Raw genomic sequence first — 16,387 nt, 5'->3', positions numbered from 1 at the left:
AAAAAGCACGCCCTGGAAGGTCATTTGTGCTTACGGGAGTAATGTAGACGTTACAGGAAGGTGCAGTGTAGAAAGCGAGCGTCCTTTCAAGATCCTCCCCTGAAACACACTGGATTTCCTTCCTGTTTCCCTTAACACACGTGTTGTGGACTTTGCTACACCCTTTCTCGTGAGTGCTCCAGGCCCCTGAATGGATGCACTGTCACTTGCTAATAAGCAGGCCTTGAGGAACCTGTCCAGGCTTCCATAGACCTCCTCATCTCCCTCGTTGCCCGGTGCTCCTGTGAGACAGGGAGCTTCTGCTTCCTGGCAACGGATCGCATTCCTTGGCGTTCACCGTGCACTGCTGAGCCACGCTCTGTGGCAAAAGGTGCAACAGAGAAGTGGTTTGTGCTGTGGCCCTAGGCTGCAGGGACAAAGGACAGCCAAATATCTCCCCTCTGCTCTGGCACAGTGGCATAGGAAATAGCTCTCAGTCACCGCGGGTGGAGAGACACGAGCAGAGCCGGTAACTTGGAAGGCGTTGTTGGTGCCCTGCGCTCTGATTCTGTAGCCGTGTCCGTCCACCCAGATAGTTCTTCAGCTCCGAGGGCCATTGCATTACTGCCCGGCCCACACCCCAGGCAGCAGTTGATAAGTGTAAAGTAAGATCCTAAACAGGTGAGGGGAGTAGGGGTGCAGCCAGCCAGCGAGCCCTGGCAGGTGACAAGGAGCAGGGACTGAGGCTTGGAACATCCAGTTCATTCTGCTTCCCTCCTGGCTGCCCACTTAGGGGCCCAGGGTGCCAAGGAAAAGCCAGGGGCGTGAGGACGAGACAGGCGGCCACAGTGGACCACAGCATCTAAAGGCCTGGTTCACAATGTTGAGCCTCCTAGAGTGGGGCTTGGAGATCGACCCTTCAGGTGGGAGAGGTGACCCGGTTCGTGTGTTCTCCGCCTACTCACATTGTTTTTCCTCTTGTTCCCTTCCCTGCCCGCACCTCCTTGTCGACAGTATCAAAAAACAATGTTTTTATGCCATCAACCTTCTGCGAGCCATCTGCAGGCAATTCTGACTCAGAACCAGGTGAGCCCTCGTGTCCCTTTGCGTTTTACTGCCCGTCGCTAGGGGTTTTCCTGGGATGAAAAGCAGTTGATATTGTAAAATAAGATCTTAAACAGGAATGGGCAATTTGAAAAACGGATTCTTTTTCAGTTCTTAAATGTTTTCCCAAATCTTCAGCTCGTAGATTTGGAATCCAGTGTGAGGCAAGCTTCATAAGCCCTTAGTTTTTTTGCTTCTGCAAGGAGGGCCTGGTCCCAAGGAGTCTTTAAAGTTTGTTGTTTTTTGTTTTTTTGTTTTTGTTTTGTTCTTGCAAAAACAAAAAGCAGCTATAGATCAGTGTACTGCTCGTTTTACAAGGTTTTTGCACAAGTAATAACTCATATCATTTTTTTAAGGCAAACGGGAAATACACAGAGTGAAAGAATCTGGCTGCCCCGCTCCCTTCCCCACCCCAAGGTAACTGCTGTGAGGCCGATGGAATTTTCCAGACCCCTTGTCTGTGCATCAGACCCTCACACTAATAATCAGTGTGACTTAGACATGTTCAGATGGATGTGTAAGCGGACTCGGTCGCAGCTTTAAACCTTGAGGGCAAGAGCTTGCCTCCCCCCGAAGACTGAGAGAGCCTTCCTTTTTTGGTCTCTCACTGGAGACCCAACTCCGGGATTTCCTGAACGTTTCTCCCACGTGGCTGAAATTCCTCATAAAAGATTTAATGAGCAAGTTCAACCACCCGAATTCTGCAACCCAACCTGCCTTATATAAATTCATTGCCGACTTCAAAAGCATTGCAAGAGAAGTCCTACTCTGGCATGAGGGCAGTGTTTTTCTAACTCACGGGATCGATTCGATAGCCCCATTTCACACAATCGAACTCATTTTGGTTCGAAAAGCAGACTGTTTGGAGCTGACCGTCTCACCAGGTCCTAAAGAGGAGTTTGGTTTCTAAGCGTCCTTGGGAATACCTGGAGTGCTCGCTTAGCAAGAGCGCTGTGAATGGTAGGGGCGATGTGAGCCGCGGTGAGCCTCCTCTGGGCCGGGCTGTCAGTCCCCGAAGCCGAGTGTCTAGATCGCGTGGAGCTGGCGATTTCCATCAGGAATCTCACAGCGCCTCGTGAGGTCTGTGAGTGATGGCCTCGCTCTCTTCTTTCCCCCCACAAAACCTTCATTCTGCAGCATCGACAGCAGGGCCACCCTGAGAAAAGGGGGTCCCCAGGCCTGCTGAGGCGCCCTGACACAGCTTTGCTTCCTGCTACCTGACGCAGGGTGGAGTCATATGAGACTTGCACATCGGTCCCACAGAGCAGGCCTCCTCTGACCTTGCCTGCCTGCCTTTCTTTTTTGGTTTTTAGCTTTAATCGTGGGGGGCGGGGGGGTGCAGATTTTAAACTTAGGGAAGAATTTATAAAGCACTTCTATATCCCTTTGCTCATTTGATTTTCCCCAGTCGCCCCAGTGGTGTCCTTCATAGCAGAGGGACCAAATCCAGAGATCATGCACCACGTCTCTCTCTTTCCATCTGGAATACTGCCTCATTCTTCCCTTGACTTTTATGGCCGAGTAGACGACAAGCCCATTATTTTGGAGGAGTTTTTCTGTCTGGGTTCGCCCAGGGATTCCTGGCGATCCCACCCAGGTGGTGCGTCTGGGGCTAGAATAGCACAGGAGCGAAGCTGTGTTCTGCCCGGCGCCCCAGCCCTGCTACCAGTGGGGCTGATTTTGCCCTCTTGGTCACGGTGGGTTCTGTCCGTTTCTGCTCTGTGAGGTCACCCCCCTTTTTCCAGAGAGACGCTCTGAGACCCTGGGGAAGCCCACCCCCCCGCCACTCTTCCCCTCCAGCATCAGCATCCACTCGTGTTCCCTTGCTCGGGTTAGTCATTCCTCTGATGACCGATCACGGCGGGATTTTCTGCCTTCGGTGTTGCTGGTACGTTCAGGTGGTGCTCTCCTGTGGGAGAGGGCTTTCCCTTCTGTCCGCTTAGTCCTTTGTTATCCTGTACCTCAAGGTGGGCGCGTGGATTCCTGTTTTAGGCAGCCAGTTACAGTCTGTCATTCTTAGTGCAGAATTTAACCATCCCAGATTTGGCCAGCGGGAGTCGCATCACGCGGGTTCCTGTGTCATTTTGCCACGACGCGTTATTCTTTTAAGTGCTTTCTTTCTGTCCTAACGAGAGAGGCTCCAGGCCCATCATCATGTCTGTTTTTCTCAGAGGGGCCCTTAGTGGAGGGAGCGTGGTCTCCAGAAACCAAAACCTGGGTCTCAGCAAGCTCACCGCCACTGGACCGTCACTGCGCCTGGGCCTCCTCGGTGCCCAGAGACGGGGACACGTACCCGTACTTGCGTGCACACACGTGTGTACACTTACACACGTTTCTTTGTATCTGTCCGCGTGTGTGTAGCCCCAGGCTCACGTGTACTTCCAGTCCAGCACCAACAGGGTTCATCTGAACCTCCTTGCTTTGAATTTCTCCCTCTTTCTTTCTTTTCTTTTTTCTTTTCTTTTCTTTTCTTTTCTTTTCTTTTCTTTTTTCTTTTCTTTCTTTTCTTTTCTTCTTTCTTTCTTTCTTTCTTTCTTTCTTTCTTTCTTTCTTTCTAAGTTTATGTATTTATTTTGAGAGAGAGCATGAGCTGGGGAGGGTCAGAGACAGAGGGAGAGAGAGAATCCCAAGCAGGCTCCACACTGACAATGTGGAGCCCGATGTGGGGTTCAAATCCACGAACCGTGAGATCATCATCACCTGAGCCGAAACCAACATCAGACGCTCAGCCTGACTGAGCCAGCCAGATGCGCCTCCCTCTTTCTGACAGTAAGAGACCTGCTGCCTTCACCTGCAGTGCACGTTCTTAGACCCTGCGCGTGCCAAGCACCCTCCCACCTGCCCCTGCCCGGCCCCCACCAGGCTGCCTGTTACTCTGGCGCACACCAAGTTCAAGTTCCCTCAGGGGTGAGTGTTGCTTCCCTCACCCATCACTTGGGGTCTTCCCGAGGCAGGGCGGAAAGCACCCGCAAAGAGGCCTGCTTGCTTTAAATGTGATCAGAGGAGGGCAGAGACTGCTTCAGAGGGAGCAACCTATCCGCCCAGTGAGCTCACAGAGGGGCACGAGTGTGCCCCCGGTGCAGTCGCTCCTGGACGCCCGTGACCCTGCCGCGTGTGCCAGGGCTCTGGCTCATCAGACAGGCCACACCTCTTCATTGTGCCCTGACCATGTCGCAGGAAAAGGGAGTTTCTTGAAGCCACGAACAGAGAGCACGTCTGTTTTGGTGCAGATGGGGCCCGTGAGCCCCTCCCTGTGAGCACACCTCCCTGCTGCCTTGGGCTCCTTCTGTCCCCAGTCCTTGGTTGCCATTACAGGCGTGGCTTGCTTTGCCTGTGTGTCGTCCGCTCGCTGCAGCATTCAGTGTGATTTCTTGTGCGTCTGCTAGGCGGGCCGGGTGCGAGGCCCGGTGCCGCGATGCTAGGTGGCGGCGATCATCCGGGCCTGTGCCCCCGCTGGTCGTCCTCGGCTAGCGGCAAGGGTCGCATGGTGCCACCGTTGCTCTACACAGAGCAGAGAGGTAGAGATTGATCGGGGGCCACAGTGGAAGCATTGCAAAGCCAGCTATAAGGGCTTTTGAGAATTATCTCAATTGTGAACTTCGTCTTAGTTTTTCCTTAATGTTTGTAAATTGCCGGTCGTCTTATGAATGATACTGAGCTTTGGGAATGTGTTTGAGTATTTCCCTTCTAAAAAGAAACATCTGGCAGCTTGTCTTCCCCCGCATCTGGGGTGTCTGAATCTCGGGAGGGTGGTTTTTATGACCTCTCTCTTACGGGAGCGACCCCAGCTCCACTAACACAGGCTCTTGGAAGCCTGGCGGACTCAACTCCTTCATACCAGCTAGCAGCGAGTTTTTTAATCCTGTTTTTGCCCAAGGAGAGCAGTTTGGCTCACCCACGTGCAGACAGCAAAAAGAAGGCTTTCCTGCTCTGTTCAGAATTCTGATTTGACTTTGTTTTATGCCTAAAAGTTTGCTCTGGTAAGGCATTTTTGGTGTTCCAGTGTAGAGTTGGTCGGTTTTTAGTGTATCCACAGAGTTAAACAGCCATCGCCATAATTAAATTAATTTTAGGTCATTCCATCACCCCGAAAAGAAACCCCGACCCCGTCAGCAGTCACTCATCACCCCCTCCCCCAGCCCCTGGCAACCAAGAATCCACTTTCTGTCTCCATGGATTTGCCTGTTCTGGACGATTCATATAAATAGAATCACACACTGTGTGACCTTCTAAGACCTCTTTCCATTTGTTTGTCTTTACTTTCTTCCAATGATGTTTTGTAGTTTTCATTTGTTAAATTTATTCCCACGTATTATTCTCTTTGGTGCTATCGTAAATGGAATTGTTTCCTCAACTTTGTTTTTGGATTATTCGTTGCTAGCGCATAGATTCACGCAACTGATTTTTGTGTATTGATCCCGTTCCCTGCAACTTGACAAGGGTTTCTTCTGATGAGTTGGACCTCAGCACAAAAGCAAGGCTGCCTCCGGTAGCCCCGAATGCTGTCATCCCTGTGCTGCCCCAGGGACAGACCTTCATGCTGATCCTTCCTGTCAAGCACATCAGACCGTCCCCCCTCCCCACCCCTTAGGAGATAGGCCAAGTCCACAGCATGCACAGATTAAGGGATTTGTATGGACCAGTGGCCCAGTTGAAATCAGGCTTTGAGCCGTCGCTCTGCTTCCTTCCCCTTCCTTCTCCTGGGCCTTCCAGTGTTCTCAGGAAGCGACGAGGTGAAGTTCTCCAGACACATCTGGAAAGAGAGCGAGCCTGCTGTCTGCCACCTTTGATCTTTCACCACAGAAAACGTGTCTCATTTCCCAGACATCTGCTGGTGGTGCAGAGCGTTCTCCCGATTACACAGGCATTCTCTGACAAGACAGAGAGACGGGTCTAAGAAAGGGAGACCGGTCCTAGAGACCCTGACTGGGTGACTCCCTGACATTCTCCAGGGCCTGTGAGCCCAGCACAGCTCCTGGCAAGCTGCCGGGTGAGGTGGCCCAGGCATGGACCAGCTGTGCACGCACTGTCACTTTTGTCTCGCACCTTCAACAGCCCCCGGTCTTTCATTGGCAGCACGTGACCTGGAGTCAGCACTCCTGCGACCCCCTGCCTCCTCCTTGTCCAAGCTGCTGCCTTATGACCTTGGTGGTTGGACTGGGCTTCTGCGTTTCTGTTTTAGTTTGGAAACATTTCCCGGGTTCTCCAGGCTCATGGCCACTGAAGCCCAGACCACGGTCTTCCCCTGCCCTTGACCGTCTCAGCTTCGCTGCCATCCCCAACCCCTAAGCAGTCCTGCTTTTTACCTTTTGTCTTGTGCTTGTAGAGGAAAAGAGCAGTGGGTTCCGGTTGAAGCCACCAACACTGATCCACGGCCAGGCACCCAGCGCAGGTAGGTGCCCGCCTTTGAGGACAGTAGAGGGCCTTTCTCACACCCTTCCCACCTCTGTGCAGCCTCTGTGTGCGTGGCTGCCTGAGGCAGCCCAGGTGGTGTGCTCCAGGCTCAGCCCGCGCTCCACGTCTCCTCAGTTCCCTGGTGCATGAGCATCGACAAGTCACTCTAAAGAGCCCATCAGATCAGGAGAGATTCTCCCACCTGGCAGCCCTCTGCCACCCTGAGGGGGGTGGGTGGTGAGGGAGTGGACTTGGCTCGGTGTGGGACGTTGAGGCTCTGTGCCCCGCGTTTGCTCTGTCGGTTCAGGCTGTGTCTCCAGAGCGTCCCAGCCCCAGCGTGCCACAGAGTCACCCCAATCAGCGGAGTGGCCACGAGCCAGTGGCCTGCTGCTGGGGAACAGGGCCTGGCAGTGGTGCGGAATTGGAAGCATTCTCTTGTGGCTCCTGCCCAATTTGTGTTTGGCAGAAGGCTTTTCTCAGTGTGGCATTTTGAAAAGCAGGTGCAAGGGTATTTTTATGTGAGCCTGAGCAGAGTCCTAAACCCTGGGGGCCTGTCTGCGGCTCTCTGCTCTACTTCACCGTCTCTGCTTGGCCCTTTAGCCCAGCACTTGAGGACAGCTGTCCCGTGCTTCCCCCGTAACATTACTGTACTCACCGGATTAATTTCTGTAAAGCCCCCTGAGAGCCGTTGCAGGGGTGTGCATTTCTGCCCATGAAGACCGAGGGCCCCGGGCAAGCCATCCTCTGTTCTCAGGTCTGCCAAGCCAGAAACCCAAGGAGCAACAGCGGAGTGTGCTTCGCCCGGCAGTGTTGCAGGCCCCGCAGCCAAAGGCACTGTCACAGACCGGTAAGAAACGGCCTGGCGCACAGGCTCGCACGGTGGGGTGTAGAGCGTTCCTGAGATGGGCCGGGGGCAGCTGTGTCTCCAGCGAGGGGACTTCAGCCATTCGTGCTGAATGCGCTCCGGAACAGAGAGAGTGCTGGGGAAACGATCCTTTAAATCCTCGGTGAGCTCAGGGAAGACAGAGAGAGATGCCGTCTCCCTGCAGCACTGGGCCACGGTGACAGCCGGTTAAGACGCGCTTTGTGCACGCACTAGCTTCTACAAGCTGGCCTGCTCCCAGGCGTCTGAGATTCAGCCCAGCATGTTTGCAGGCAGAACTCAGACCCGTGTGTTTGAGAAACTCGTGTCATTTTGGTCACGTGCCAGCCGGAAGACCTAACTCGTCAGCCACGTTCCCACCATCTCCACACGGTGGTGGTTTGCAGTTAACCCTTAATTTATTAATACTAATGAGCTTTTCTTGTCTCCCTCTTGGTCTTTCCCTGTAATTTAAAAATTCCTCATCAGAAGCAATCCAACATCCCCGTGAGGGAAATAGTTAATATTTCTGAAGAGTTTCAGTGGGAAGGCTTTTGTACATGATGCTGAAGAATCAGCCAGATTTAAAGCTGTGCGTGTCACATGATCTCAACTATTTCAAGGGCAAAGATGCAGGGAACAAAGATGTTTCTTTTTAATTTTTCTTTTTTAACGTTTATTTATTTTTGAGACAGAGAGAGAGCGTGAACGGGGGAGGGTCAGAGAGGGAGACAGAATCCGAAACAGGCTCCAGGCTCTGAGCTGTCATCACAGAGCCCGACACGGGGCTCGAACTCACGAACTGTGAGATGATGACCTGAGCCGAAGTCAGATGCTTAACCAACTGAGCCACCCAGGCGCCCCAACAAAGATGTTTCAAGTAAAACTTATTTTATAAAACTCCTAATTGTTCCTTCAACATGTATTTTTTTTTTTTCCATAATTAACAGTGTTGTTTCTAAGTATGCTGAAAATTCATACGGTTCTTTGTGGAATAAGCTGTAAAATATTCTCATTCCCGTGAGGCTTTAGTTCTGGGTTTGTTTTTCTGTAAGCATTTGTGATTTTCAGTGGTGACGCCAGATCCTGTTCTTTACAAAGGAGAAGTGACCCTGTTGGTCTAGATGGTGACGGGGGCGCAAGAGGCCGTGCCGCACTCCCGTGACCCCGCGCTGTCCTTCTCCCCCACAGTCCCCAGCAGCGGCACCAACGGGCTCAGCATCCCGGCAGACTGCACGGGGGCCACGACGGCCACATCGCCCGACACCCCCGCGCGGAGAAGTCCGTCTGATGAGGTGCGAGCGCCTGAGGTGCGTCTGTGCTGGGCGGGGAGCTTCGCCGAGTGTGTGGGCGGTTCCCTGCCCCGAGCAGAGCCAGGGCTGGCCCGCGTGGAGGCTTCTGGATTAGCTCGGCAGCGTGTGCACACAGCAGCCACCGACGCCAGTGGTTGCCAGAATGCCGATGATGGTCCGCGCGCAGTTCCAGAGTCCCGCCTGCCCAGGCTGAGTGCCGCCCAGCCGCGGGTGGCGGGCGGGCCTCTGAGGAGTCCCTGGGGCCAGAGGAACGGCCGTCACCGATGGAGCCTCGTGCCGTTGTACATGAAGAGATGTCTCCCCTCCCTGTTTCCACAGCTGAGCAACCTAGGGATTCGATACACGGCCCCGTGCTAACTGGAGAAATGTGCCTGGGGAGGCAGCTCAGACACCTTTCTTTCTTTTTTGCAACGGAGCCCGGGGTTCTGGGATCGGGCGGGCCGAGGGCGTGTGTGCCCAGTAGCGTCGCGCAGCAGCTGCACGATGAGGGTCCGGGACGAAGAGCTTGCGCCTGCGGCCGGCAGGGGCGGCCTTGCGGCCCGGCTGCAGCAGCGCCCGGCCCGCCACACGCTCAGCCGCCCCGCGCGTGCACGCCCGTGTCCGCGGCAGAGCTGCCGCCCAGGCCTCTACACCCGCCGCCTCCCCCACGCCCCGTCCGGGTAGATGTTGGAGCCCAAGCGGTGAAAAGCGTCATCTGCGATTCAGTGTTAGAACGTCCCTCGGCCCCCCGCCTTCCCGCCGCGCTTTGCAGGGTTAACATTAGGAACCGTCGCTGCCACCTGCCGCCACTTGGAAAGCGGGGGCCGGGGCAGCAGCCCAGTAAGTCTCCTGCAAGTCTGCTGCAAGCCCGGGGGACACTGAGGCGGCCCGGACGCCCAGGGACCCCGCCAAAGAAGACAGCAAGCACGTGAGGCGTGAGAGGGCCCGTTTTGCTCATCGGGGCTAACCTGTCGCCTCTTCTCGGTTGTCTTGTTTGTGCCTCTAGGACAAAGACCCCCAGAAGAATGAGCCTAGCGGTACCGAGGAGGACTGTGAGAAAGCAGAGCGGGCTGTACAGCAGGCGTTTGTGTTCGGACAGAACCTGAGGGACAGAGTCAAGGTGTGTGAGTGCTTGTGCTCGGGTCGGTCCGCCTGGCTCCTCTTTCCCGTCAGGACACCGTGCGTCGCGGGCTATTCCTGTGGCTCTCGGCGTGTCCAGCAGCTTCCTGCTTTACACGCCTTCCACACCGCACCCTCCACGGCAGACCCCTTGTTCTCCTGGGAGCAGCGGACAGGGAGGCAGCCGAGCCTGCCCGTCCCTGAGAACCGACGCTTTCGAGGCAAAGGAGGCCGCGTGATCGGTCCTTTCCACATTGCCAGAGAGGCTGCTGTCGCCTGCCTCGAGGGCTTCTCTGGGCACAAAGCAGCACTTAGACCACCCGCTTCACTTCGTTCTGAGTTGCTGGAGGCCGGTCCTGGGGCGTTGAGCGGCATCCCTGGTCCCTGCCCTCTAGGCGCCAGGCATATACCCCTCCCCCCAGTATGGCAACCAAAAGTGTCCCCCAGTAGTGTCGAGTGTTCCCTGTGGGATTAAGTCACCCCTAACTGAGAAGCATTACCTTATGTTTTTAAGGGAGGGCAGACGGAAAGGTAACTGTTTTCTCTCCCATAGGAGGCAACGGCATCTGTCTCCTCCTGGCTGCCCCGGGGCCTGTTGGTCTAGGGGATTTTGAGTCGGGGGGAGAGCATCTGGCAGTGGCAGGGGACTGGGCTCTGGACCCCGTGTGCTGACGCTCTGGGAGACCAGACTGGGTGGCAGTGCCTGTCCGGCCACAGGGACAGAGTGTCCTTCTGGGCCATTTCCAGCAGCTCATCGGCAGGAGCTCCTTTAGAAGCCTGAGAGACCACATCAGTGGCTATGTCTGGGGACGTTTGTGGTTGTCACGACTAGGGCATAGGTATTACTGCCATCCAGTGGGTGGAGGCGAGGGATGCTGCCCAGCCCCCCACAGGGTCCAGGGCAGCTTCCCCACAGAGGGGTCCCGCCCTGACGTCGGGGACGGTGAGAAGGAGAAGCCCTGAAATAAGGAAACCCAAGTCTCTCGGGTGCATAGAGAACTTCGGGTTCTGCCGCCCGCTTTCTGCTTTGGTGCTCACTGCCCAGGAGAAACCCAGATGCCCAGAGGTGAAGGGTAGTGTTGCTGTTGCATGGCTTTATCCAAAATCATGAGTCCCTGGAGGCTGCTCACTCCAGGGAGAAGGAAGCAGGAGAAGGAAGGGCCTGGAGATCCCCTGTGCTGGGGGCAGTGGTCTGGCCTGGGCTGTCAGGTTGAGTCTGTTCCTAGGGTTTAGGGGGACGGCTGCTTGAAATTGGGGCGGGGCTTTCTCTTCTGGAGGCCCGGGGCTCCTGCGATCCGTGGTCTCAGTTAAAATGCCAGCTTCTCGGTGGGGGTGACTTCTGGACACCCCTGAGTCTCTGCTTTCCCGGTCATAGAATGAGGCTGAGAATACCCATCTCTCAGGGGTCCCAGGAGGGTCCCATTCAATGAGCTGTTTAACACAGCTGGCACAGCACTTAGATTAGAGGAGCCCTCAAGAAACGATGCTTTTATTACATTTATAATACACCCCTGAAGGTATCAGATTTGTAAGTCTACTGTGGTCGCGTTACAGAAGCATTGTTGAAAATGCCAACAAGATGCCAGCTTGAGGGTTTGGTTTTTTAACAAAAAAGAAAAAGCTCTCTCATGCCTATGGACTGTGTTTTATATCTTCACCGTTAAAAGCAAAAATGGAGACATTGATTACAGCCCCACTCCTGGTATGTCCACACACACACACACACACACACACACACACACACACACGCCCTCACGCCTGTGCACGATAGGATTTGTGTCCTGGAAATGTACCATGTGGCCTAAGGGTTGTGCAGACAGGCTGAGCTGTAGAGGCCAGAGCAGGCAGGTCTCCGACTTGTAACTGTGCCTCTCTGTTTCCCAGTTAATACACGAGAACACTGAAGTGGCTGACAAGGAGAATGCCGGACATCCCAGTTCAGAAACGCCGACTGCGACCAACTATTTCCTTCAGTATATCAGCTCCAGGTGTGTGTCTTGGACCTGTGCCCAGCTGCCAGAGGGGCCTGTGGTCCTCCATCGCCCGTAACTGGGGACCCAGACAGGAGACAGCACCGGGGGAGGAAGGAGCGGGGAGGCGGATTTTACCAGAATCCTAGACACACACCCCCAGCTTCTCCCTTTATTCCCGCTCTGGGCACGGCTCTGCAGGGGCCAGGGTGCTGTGCTTTGACAGACACACAAGGCAGGATCCAAGTTTTGCCTGGCCCTCAGAGGGATCTCTGTCACCCGGATCTCATGCCCAGAGCAGAACCCAGTAGGCCAGTGTCTGCTTTGCCTATTACCCACCAGGTTCCAGCCTGTGGGGACCCTTCCACTGGATCTGAGGTCGCCGCTGGTTAACATTGCTGGTAGCAGTGCTCACTAATGGCCTGGGGGCCCCACGGGTGTTTCCGAAGGAAAGCGTGTCCCTGCCTGGGAGACAGGCCAGCAGAGCAAATAGAACATGGGCTCGGATGTTGGAGAGGCCTGGCATGAATGGTGGTGACGTCGCACTTGGCTGCCTGGACCCTGATTAACAAAGTGCATCAGATGTTGTTTTTAAAAATTTTTTTTAATCTTTATTTATTTTTGAGAGAGGGGGGACAGAGTGGGAGATGGGAAGGAACAAAGTGCATCACGTATGGTTTCTTAAATTTTTTAATCTTTATTTTTGAGAGCGAGAGAGAGGGACAGAGTGGGAGGGTGGGGAGGGACAGAGAAGGAGGGAGACATGAATCCGAGGCAGGCTCCAGGCTCCGAGCCGTCAGCACAGAGCCCGATGCGGGGGTCAAGCTCATGAACCACAGGTTCGTGACCTGAGCCGAAGTCAGGCACTTAACGGACTGAGCCACACAGGCGCCCCAGCATCAGATATTTTTTTAAAGACCCATTTTTTGGGCACTGCAGCATTTCCCAAATTGGGATGCACTTACAACTGGGACATCGTAAACTGGATGAAATGTGATGGTGAGGGCAGCTCCGAGGTCATCCCGTGTCACCTGCCAGCAGCCCAGGGGTGGGAGGTGTCGCCTCCTTTGTGCAGGCCAGGGGACGGGGCTCACAGAGCTGCAGTGACTCACGGGGGCGGCTGCTGCCAGGGACGGGCGAGTTCCTTCCGGGAAGTGGGTGGCTCCTGGTCTGACCTCTGTGGTCAGCCTCTCGGAGGCGGTGTCCTCATGCACCCCGAGGGTGACGCCCACCTCCAGGGGTCAGGGAAGGTGGCCGTGGGGCGAAGGTGCCCACACGAAGTGGATAGTTGGAAATGAGAGCGGAGCTGCAGGGGGGTGTTTACCGTCTGGTACAGCCCAGCCTGGAAGCTTGTGAGCCCTACGTGCTGGGCCCGTCCCCCGCAGGGAAGGCTGAACGGGGCCTACACCAGGCTTTCTCACCCATTCCTGCCGTGCCCGTGCGTGTGCGGCCCGCGCCAGTGCCCACCTGCCTGCCCCGCTCCCGTTGGCCGCCCCACACCCACGGCTTGTCTTCTCTTCAGTTTAGACAACTCGACCAACAGTGCCGACACCGCCAGCAACAAATTCGTGTTTGGCCAGAACATGAGCGAGCGCGTGCTGGTGAGTAGCCCTGCGGGGACCGTTCCTCCTGGGGCACCAGGCAAGGGACGTGTGAGCGCGGCTGCCACCTCGTCTTCCTGTGAAATGAGGATGTGTTCGGTCGCAGGAGAAAGGCCCAGCTCAGGCTTGGGGGGCGGTGCGCCAGCAGGCTCCTCAGGACCCTGTGTTGGAGCTTCCTGCCTTTCCTCCCTGCCGGCCAGCTCAGCCTTGTCCTAAGACAGGCTTCCCCTCAAGTCAGGGGCCATGCTTCTTCCTGGCCGAAGCCGGCTACGGTGACCACCATCGGACCAGAGTCCTTAGCCACGTGCTTTTGGAGCCACCTCTGGAGCCGAGGGAGTTCAGCTCCCCTCCCAGACCACGAGGCTGCAGCATGGAGGAGGGGGTCTGGTGAGGTGGCCTTGGGCCCCTGCAGTGTCCCACGTGTGTCCTGCACGCACCAGGGCCAAGGCTCTTGGGTGCCTTCAGGCTGCCTCCCCGTCCCAGAAAGCCTGGCCGGCTTGAGATGGGGTTCCAGAATAGTTTACCTGCTTCCTTATTTTTGTTCCCTTTTCTTTCCTTTCCCACTGCATCCATCGTGAACATGTTTAGGGAGCAGTCTTGTCCCATCTCGTCACTTCCGCCTTTGCCTGTGTCCCCGTTACGTTAAGGAGCCTCCTGCTGCTTTTCTCGAGCATCACTACTGTCTTTTTTCTGTTATAGTGAAATAGTCCAAGCCAAGAGCTGCCTCCTACAGAGATGAGCAGCTTGAGCCAAGGTGACTGTCACCTGGTGGTACACACCTCCCTGACACATCAGGGGAGGCCTCACTTGGGAACCAGAGTGCACGGTTCGCCTACAGCATACAGGGGGACAGGGCATGCTGCCTGTATTGTGAGGGTACTTTCACCCAGTGATGCTCAAGGATCGTTGTGTGGAGATGGGGCCCCAGGTTGGAACCCACCCCCTGGGGAGGGGGTTGTCTAGTCTCATCTGCCGGGTCTGGGTGGATCCCCAAAACTGTGAAGGAGAAGCCGTCTGCAGAGCAAAGCCCTCTGCCTGGCAAGAAAAGTGCCGAGAGCCGCCATCCCGGCAGAGAGGTTTCCTGATCCGCAGCGGCTGGCCCCCAGGAGCACCCAGACACGCGCCCCGACCCGTATGCTTTCGTGTGCCCTGCAGAGCCCCCCCAAGTTAAATGAAGTCAGTTCAGATGCCAACAGAGAAAACGCAGCTGCTGAATCCGGGTCCGAGTCCTCGTCCCAGGAGGCCACCCCCGAGAAAGGTAGGCTGCAGCCCTGCGGCCTCGTGGGAAGGGTACCGAGGGACAGGGCACCATCCATCCAAGCCCCTGCCCGGGAGGGACGGGGGCCCCAGCTCGCTGCAGCGGCGGTAGCCTCACGTGAACTGACCGCTGGGACAGAGTCTAAAGCACGGCATGGTGCTGGTTTTCAGCGAGCAGAGAGGGGACACGTTCGTCCTGAAACCACAAGGTTATGGCCCTGCGTGGTGCCTCTGGGGGAGAGGGTCGTAGAGGTGGTTGTCCCCTTCTTTCTCCTTGCCCTGGGGTGGGGGGCAGAGGGAGTCTCCAGTGCTGTGTGGGAAGAGCCTCACCGTCCTGTCCTGTGCTGGGGAACTGGCAACGGGAGGTCTGCAGCCGTGCTGGCAGCTGGCTCCTAGGTGGTCGCCCTGCAGGCTCGCAGGGCCAGACCGCCCTGTCTCAGAGGTCCGCTCCGGATCTGGAGCCGGGCGGGACCTTTTGTTTTGTTTTGTCTCCTGTGAGGTACACACGCACGCACACACACACACCCCCCACCCCCCCACCCCCAGCAAATAAATAGTCAATGTCGTTTAGCCAATAACATTTCAGAGTCCCTGGCCGAGTCGGCAGCCGCCTACACCAAGGCAACAGCCCGGAAGTGTTTGCTGGAAAAAGTGGAAGTCATCACCGGGGAGGAAGCGGAGAGCAACGTGTTACAGGTGCGGCGGGCCTGGTGGGGGTGTCTGGCTCCTCTGGGCCTCCTGGCCCTTAGGTGGTAGCATGAGGGGCTGTCAGTAGTCCCCCGCTTCTCGGTGCATCTGACAGGCTGGACAGAGGGACCGGTGCCCTACCCTTTAGGACCTTGTTGGCAGAGCTTCTGAGAGCTTAGCGAGTGCTAAGGGACTTGTAGTCTTGCTTTGGTTTTGAGTAGAAGGATCGGTTTTGAGACATTCTCAATGATTCGGGGCGTTACAGAGACTCTTGTAACAAACACCCGGAATGAACAGCTGGGAACATTTTGTCACACTGGCGCCCCATGTTGTCTTACTAGGGAACGGAGACCACAGATGCAACCCAGCCTGTGCCCACCTCTCCCGTGTCCCCGTCTTCCTCAGCGTCCCGAGGCAACACGGCCACTTTAGTGGGCCTCATGCCTTTCGTTCTTGCGCACACATATGTGTGTGTGTCTATGACCTGTGTCTGTAGGGCATCAGAGTTTTTAATGTGGGGTTTAGAATTTTTTTTAATTTTTTTTTTTTTAATTTTTTAATTATTTTTGAGAGAGGGTGCGAGCAGCAGAGAGGCAAAGAGAGACAGGGAGACACAGACTCTGAAGCAGGCTCCAGGCTCTCAGCTGGCAGCACAGAGCCCGACGCGGGGCTCGAACTCACGAACTGCAAGGTCATGACCTGAGCTGAAGTCGGACGCTTAACCGACTGAGCCACCGGGCGCCGGTGTATGGCTTTTAGAACTACTGCTGTTTCTGCCCACTCAGCATTGTTTTGAAGTCTACCCGTATAAAGAGAGCAACTTGATAAAGTTCTGCACACTTCATGTGGAGGGCCAGGCATGGTCTCTGCGGTATATTCCGTTTTTATACACCTATAGCAGCTTTATTGAGATAGAACACATGTACTATGAAATTCACCCTTCTGAAGCATACAATTCAGTGGTTTTAGTATATTCACATAGTTGTGCAACTGCCACCACTATCAAAATAGAACATTTTTGCCCCCAAAAAACAAACTTCATATCGGTTAGCAGTCAGCCCTCCCACGCCCTCCCCAGCCCCGGCCCCCACGAGCCCCCTTCCTGTCGGTGGATGGGCCTGT

At 55.5% G+C, this 16,387-nt stretch overlaps 1 protein-coding gene across 8 annotated transcripts in view; it reads left to right on the top strand.

The window, feature by feature from the left end:
• Positions 1-16,387, top strand: part of RANBP3 (RAN binding protein 3) — a 55,091-nt gene that overhangs the window by 35,147 nt on the left and 3,557 nt on the right. For 4 of the 8 annotated variants that reach the window (XM_042977906.1, XM_042977910.1, XM_042977907.1 and 1 more), the window contains 9 exons: positions 994-1,065; positions 6,410-6,475; positions 7,232-7,324; positions 8,531-8,649; positions 9,638-9,751; positions 11,635-11,738; positions 13,243-13,321; positions 14,477-14,579; positions 15,150-15,274. In XM_042977906.1, coding sequence (XP_042833840.1) covers positions 994-1,065; positions 6,410-6,475; positions 7,232-7,324; positions 8,531-8,649; positions 9,638-9,751; positions 11,635-11,738; positions 13,243-13,321; positions 14,477-14,579; positions 15,150-15,274 — 875 coding nt within the window. The remainder of the gene's footprint in view (positions 1-993; positions 1,066-6,409; positions 6,476-7,231; positions 7,325-8,530; positions 8,650-9,637; positions 9,752-11,634; positions 11,739-13,242; positions 13,322-14,476; positions 14,580-15,149; positions 15,275-16,387) is intronic. The other 4 variants (XM_042977913.1, XM_042977909.1, XM_042977912.1 and 1 more) reach the window with 2 other exon arrangements.

The sequence above is a fragment of the Panthera tigris genome, chromosome A2, assembly GCF_018350195.1.
Source record: "Panthera tigris isolate Pti1 chromosome A2, P.tigris_Pti1_mat1.1, whole genome shotgun sequence".
Classification (NCBI taxonomy): domain Eukaryota; kingdom Metazoa; phylum Chordata; class Mammalia; order Carnivora; family Felidae; genus Panthera; species Panthera tigris.
The sequence above is the reverse complement of the archived record's forward strand: the minus strand, read 5'-3'. Positions and strand labels throughout refer to the sequence as shown.